Source organism: Tasmannia lanceolata, unplaced genomic scaffold, assembly GCF_043159265.1.
Source record: "Tasmannia lanceolata isolate RefF3 unplaced genomic scaffold, GAP_Taslan_0.1 ptg000013l, whole genome shotgun sequence".
NCBI lineage: Eukaryota > Viridiplantae > Streptophyta > Magnoliopsida > Canellales > Winteraceae > Tasmannia > Tasmannia lanceolata.
Genome location: NW_027518690.1, coordinates 21624178 through 21629964, shown reverse-complemented (window position 1 = coordinate 21629964; position 5787 = coordinate 21624178). Strand labels below are relative to the sequence as shown.

The window sequence follows — 5787 nt, the reverse complement described above, 5'->3', positions numbered from 1 at the left end:
CTCTCATTTGTGTAATCACTCCTGATGAGCCTTATATCATAAGGTTTGACCCTGAGGAGGTTGAAGAGATGGAAAGAGAAGGCTCTTATGCCCTCTGGATGGGTAGTGCTGGTCTGGCAGAGGCGTCCTCTCGACCATATGTCCTTCGATGCGAGGATGTTGAGGCAGAAAAAGAAACTCCTTATGTTCTAAGGATGGATGATTTTGATGAAGAGGAGGTAATTGAAACTCCGTATGTTCTGAGAATGGATGCAGATGATTTGCTTCTATTAGAAGATCAGTGTGACGAGCTTCGTCATGTTACCAGGAGTGGCCGTGTGTTCAAGCCCGCAGAATTGAGAGCAGAAAATCCCGCAGAAGTAGTGAGAACAGCCGAGAATCAAGGGCAGAATAGGCCGAGTGCAGATGAGGAAGAAGATAATCTGTTGAAGCAGCTGAAGAAAACCCAAGCAAACGTTTCTATTTGAGGTCTACTTATGTCTTCGTCTAAGCACAGGAAGGTGCTACTCAAAGAGTTGAATGCTAGTCAAGTGCCGACTGAGATTACACCCGATGAGTTGGTAAGCCTAGTCGCTGTGGCTAGGACCTCCAAGGCAGTATCTTTCTCAGACAGCGATCTACCTCTTGAAGGAAGAGACCACACTCGTTCACATAAAATCACTATCATCTGTAACAAGAAGAGGGTACCTGAAGTACTAGTCGACAGCGGGTCTACTCTGAACATTTGTCCTCTGAATACTGCCGCAACTTTGGGCTTCGGGCCAGGGGATTTCATTCCTTCAGAGCAGGGTATATTAGCGTATGATGGCACCCGGCGAGATGTCATCGGAACCCTGGCCACTGAAATCCAAATAGGGGGAGAAGACTTCGACATAGAATTCCAAGTATTGGACATTAAAGCTTCTTTCCTGCTGTTATTGGGTCGACTTTGGCTGCATAAGGTCGGAGTTATCCCTTCTACCCTTCATCAGAAATTGAAGTTTATTCATAACAACAAGGTAGTGACTGTAAAGGGTGACCCAGATTTAGAGATTGCGCAGATTTCACAGGAGCCTATAGCTGGGAAGGCAGACGATGTCAGTTTGACAAGTTTTTCACTGGAGGTGTCGGTCATATCCATGGAGGAGGCCATGGGCGAAGAAGTTTTTTTCTTGACTAGTACCAACTCGAATATAGTCAGGATGATTCGTAAACAAGGTTATATTCCAGGCGCAGGGCTGGGCAAATATCACCAAGGCTTTACTGAGTGGCATGTGTTTAGAACTTTCAATGGTCTCTTTGGCCTAGGATATGAGCCGACCGAACAGAAGGTCAGGGAAATGAAGAGGTACATGCTGAAATGGGCCGAGTGTCGCCGCCGGGGTTTAGAATTGCCTATGGGGCCAATCAGTCTGATCAGAAACGACATTTTCAGAAAAGAGGGGGCAGATTTTCCATTGTGTGGGTTTGCTGAAACATGGACCGATGATGTGACAGGGCAGAGGTTTCCGGGCTTCGAAATTTTCTTTGACCTAGAGTTATCAGAAGACCCAATGAGTGCGCGGATTACTGAGGTAGCATCGGAAACTGATTGGGCCGATGTTTTAGAGCTAGGCTGTCTGAATGGCATGTTTCAGATTGAATATCCAGTGGCAGCAATGGTTAGCAGTGAGACCGAAGCATCAGTGGTAGCAGTGATTGGCGGGGATGCATTCATTCTGAATCCCGCAGACTTAATCACCCCAGCCCAGGAAGCCCTCACCAACTGGACCTCCCAGGTTTTACCCCAAGTAGTCTTTCAGTGTAGTCCTGTTTCCTTAAAAGAGTCAGTGGTCTCTAAGTATACATCTACTTCCGAGTCTGATATTGAGTTTGTTTATTCTAACGATTCTTTTGATGCAGGTACCGTAGAAGTTGGATCTGGTTCCGGAGTCGGTGACGAGTCTCTTTCTAATAAGGTCGAGTCTGAGAATACTTTACATGATGAGTTTAATTCTTCAACTGCACATATGCCAGAGTTGGCTGAGTTCAATGTTGAGTTGTCTGTTGAGTCTGTGAATACATCGTTAGAGTCCAATACAATGCCTGCTGTGGGCTATTCCATTCTTGATGTAACCAATTCTATGAATGAAATGAAAGACTCTTTTACATACATTCCTGTTTTTGTTTCTCCTGTTTCCATTTCAAGTCCTGAATCTGCTCTTAAAACTGATAATATTAATAATGATAATCAAGATTCCCCCTCTGATGACGATGCCGACGAAACTCCCCTTGAAATCAAACATATGATTCAACAAGAGGAGAGTCGCCGAGCAAGACCGCTTGAAGAGGAAATTGAAACCGTAAATATAGGTGACGAAACCTTAATTCGGGAATTGCGAATTGGCAAAACTTTATCTCCCAAGGAGCGTGAGGAATTAATCACTTTACTTAAGGAGTTCAAGGAGGTTTTTGCTTGGTCTTATGATGACATGCCGGGATTGAGCGAAGACATTGTCCAGCGTCGATTACCTCTAATCCCTGGCGCAAAGCCAAAGAAGCAAAAACTCCGAAAACTTAAAACAGAATGGGAGTTAAAAGCTGTTGAATATCCAGAATGGCTAGCGAATATAGTGCTGGTGCCCAAAAAGGACGGAAAGGTCAGGATGTGTGTGGACTTCAGAGACCTTAACAAGACAAGTCCGAAGGACGATTTCCCGCTTCCGAACATTGATCTTCTGGTGGACAATACAGCTAGTCACGCTCTGTTATCTTTTATGGATGGGATTAAGATGGCGCCGGAAGATATGATCAAGAGAGCGTTTACTACTCAGTGGGGAACTTACTGTTACAGAGTAATGCCTTTTGGGTTGAAGAATGCAGGTGCTACTTATCAGAGAGCTGCGACTACTCTTCTTCATGATATGATCCACAAAGAAGTCGAAGTCTATGTAGATGATATGATCGTCAAGGGAAAGACTCGACCGGAACATACTGTCGCTTTAAGAAAATTCTTTGAAAGAATCAGAAAGTATCAGCTTCGTCTGAACCCCAGCAAGTGTGTATTCGGGGTTACTTTAGGAAAGCTACTTGGATTCATGGTGAGCAAGAGGGGAATTGAAGTAGATCCTCAGAAGATCAAGGCGATTCAAGAGATGGAGCCCCCGAAGACAGAAAGGCAGATCCTAGGTTTTCTAGGAAAAGTCCAGTATCTGAGACGGTTTATAGCTCACCTGACGATGACATGCGAGCCTATTTTCAAGCTTCTGAAGAAGAATTCATCGAAGAAATGGACCGAAGAATGCCAGATGGCTTTTGAAAAGATCAAGCAATGTTTGTCCTTACCTCCTGTTTTATCCCCTGTCATCCTGGGTCAGCCATTGTTGTTGTATTTGTCCATCACGGATACAGCAATGGATTGTATGCTTGCTCAGCAAGATTCAGGGTCTAAGAAGGAGAAGCCTATATACTACATCAGCAAGAAGATGATAGCATATGAAGTGAAGTATACAATCTTGGAGAAGACCTATCTAGCATTAGTTTGGGCAACTCAGAGGCTCAGACATTATTTGTTGTCGAACAAGGTACTTATGCTTTCATGGATGGATCCGTTGAAGTACTTGTTTGAGAAGCCTGCTCTTACTCGAAGAACCGCAAGGTGGCTGTTATTGTTATCTGAGTTCGACATTACTTATGTCAGTCAGAAGTCTGTTAAAGGGCAGGCCATTGTAGAACATTTAGCTGATTCCCCTGTGGAAGAGAACGCACTCCTGAAGGCTGAATTTCCTGATGAAGAGATTATGGATGTTGAAGAAGATACTCCAAATTCTAGATGGACAATGTATTTTGATGGTGCAGTCAATAACCAAGGTCAGGGAGTAGGAGCAGTACTCATATCCCCTCAGAAGGAATATATTCCTATGTTTATCAAGTTGCAGTTTGAGTGCACCAACAGCATGGCAGAGTATGAAGCTTGTATTGCCGGACTTGAGGCAGCGTTAGCTTTGCAAATTCAAGACATTGATGTGTTTGGGGATTCCATCCTGATCATTTGCCAGATTAATGGGAAATTGAAGACTCGAGAAGATAGATTGATCCCTTATAATACGTATCTGGAATCTTTGGTCAAGAAGTTCAGGAGTATTACATTTATTCACTTGTACAGAATAAAGAATCATTTTGCTGATGCTTTGGCTACATTGGCTTCGATGTTAGACATTTCAGCAACCATGGAGGTCCAGCTGCTTATAATGCGATTGCAATGGGAGCCAGCGTATGTGAACGTTATTGAAATAGCAGCGAGATGTCCAGATGGAAAGCCCTGGTATACAGACATCAGGAATCTCATATCTTGTGAAGGGCATCCACCTGAGGCTTCTGGGAAAGAGCGCAGGACCCTTCAGAGATTAGCTGTCAATTTTGTTATTTGTGGTGGATAGTTATATCGCAGATCTTTTGATGGGATCCAGCTTTTGTGTGTTGATGAAGACAAAGCAGCCGAGCTTATTGAACAAACCCATGAGGGAGTTTGCGGTCCTCACATGAACGGGAAGATGCTATCTAGAAAGATCCTTAGACTTGGATTCTATTGGCCTACCATGGAAGCAGACTGCTTCGCATTTGTGAAGAAATGCCATAAATGTCAAGTTTATGCAAATCTTATTCATGTACCTCCCTCAGAGTTGCATTCTCTCACTTCGCCGTGGCCGTTTTCAGTATGGGGGATAGATATCATTGGGAAAGTATTTCTGAAGTAATCCAGTGGACATGAGTATATTTTGGTTGCCATTGACTACTTTACGAAGTGGATTGAAGCTGCTTCTTATACCTCTTTGACTTCTACCTCTGTTGCGAAGTTTATCCGTGCAAACATTATTTGCAGATATGGAGTATCTCATGAGTTAATCTCAGATAATAGTTCCCACTTCAAGAAGGAAGTAGCACACTTGTGTGAAGAGTTTAAAATAAAGCATCACAAGTCGTCTCCTTAAAGGCCGCAGACGAATGGAGCCGTTGAAGCAGCAAATAAGAACATCAAGGTAATCATCAGCAAGATGACAGAAACTTATAAAGATTGGTCGAACAAGCTTCCTTATGCTTTGTGGGCTTACAGGTGTGGACCCCGATCCCGAGGACGGCGGGCGAGGGACACGAGATCCCGCGTCGGTCCTCTAAGATCTCCACGATGTGAAGGAGAGCTCTACCAAGGAACTCTCGAAATGATGCCACTCATAGCATGGGTGGCGATGTAAATAAGATACCTCTCGATTCAAGGACCAGCCCGGAACCAAGATGTACCTATAACAAAGAAGAGTCGCCATCCAAGGAAGTAGGCCCTGGATCCCATGAAATACTCTGTTGCAACGGATAACCAGAGATACAAAAGTCCGTGCCTGATGACGAATGGGGAAGGTATTAAGCGCCCCCAATTCGCCCAAGTGCAAGCACCTGGTCCAATTCGCCCAAGTGCAAGCACCTGGTCTCTTATGCCATTTTTAATTAATTTTGAAGAGTTTTGGGCTAAAATCATGTGAAATGGGAACGAGCACCCCCGAAGAAACGTCTATCTAAGCATGCATGACTCGGGGATGGGCAAAAGAAAATAAACATCCAAATCCTAACTCACCGCATCTACTCCTAACCCATCACATCTAGGAAAGCAATAACATCCGCATGCACAGCTACAGCTAAGCAAGTGATAGCAGATATGATAAGCAGAAAAGCAGTAAATATCTACAGCTAAGCATGTGAAACTAAACGCACAAGGAATAAGTAAGCTGAAAGTAAACACACAAGGAACCAAAGATGAACACACGATAAACTAAAGGA

The 5787-nt window shown here is 44.0% G+C and overlaps 1 protein-coding gene across 1 annotated transcript; it reads left to right on the top strand.

Annotated features, from left to right (window-relative positions):
- The first annotated feature begins 476 nt into the window (after nt 1-476).
- On the top strand, nt 477-4397 carry LOC143891069 (uncharacterized). The gene is made up of 5 exons (XM_077395721.1): nt 477-2166; nt 2575-2841; nt 3040-3346; nt 3437-3828; nt 4174-4397. The coding sequence occupies exons 1-5, from the start codon at nt 477-479 to the stop codon at nt 4395-4397; spliced, it is 2880 nt and encodes a 959-aa protein (XP_077251836.1).
- Nucleotides 4398-5787: the final 1390 nt, after the last annotated feature.

What these genes read in the sequence shown, in the direction of transcription:
- LOC143891069 (XM_077395721.1), top strand. Translation starts at nt 477, where the DNA reads ATGTCTTCGTCTAAGCACAGGAAGGTGCTACTCAAAGAGTTGAATGCT. An exon ending in TTCTCCTGTTTCCATTTCAA is followed by an intron (nt 2,167 to 2,574) that starts GTCCTGAATCTG and finishes TTGAATATCCAG; the next exon opens with AATGGCTAGCGAATATAGTG. An exon ending in CTGGGTCAGCCATTGTTGTT is followed by an intron (nt 3,347 to 3,436) that starts GTATTTGTCCAT and finishes ATACTACATCAG; the next exon opens with CAAGAAGATGATAGCATATG.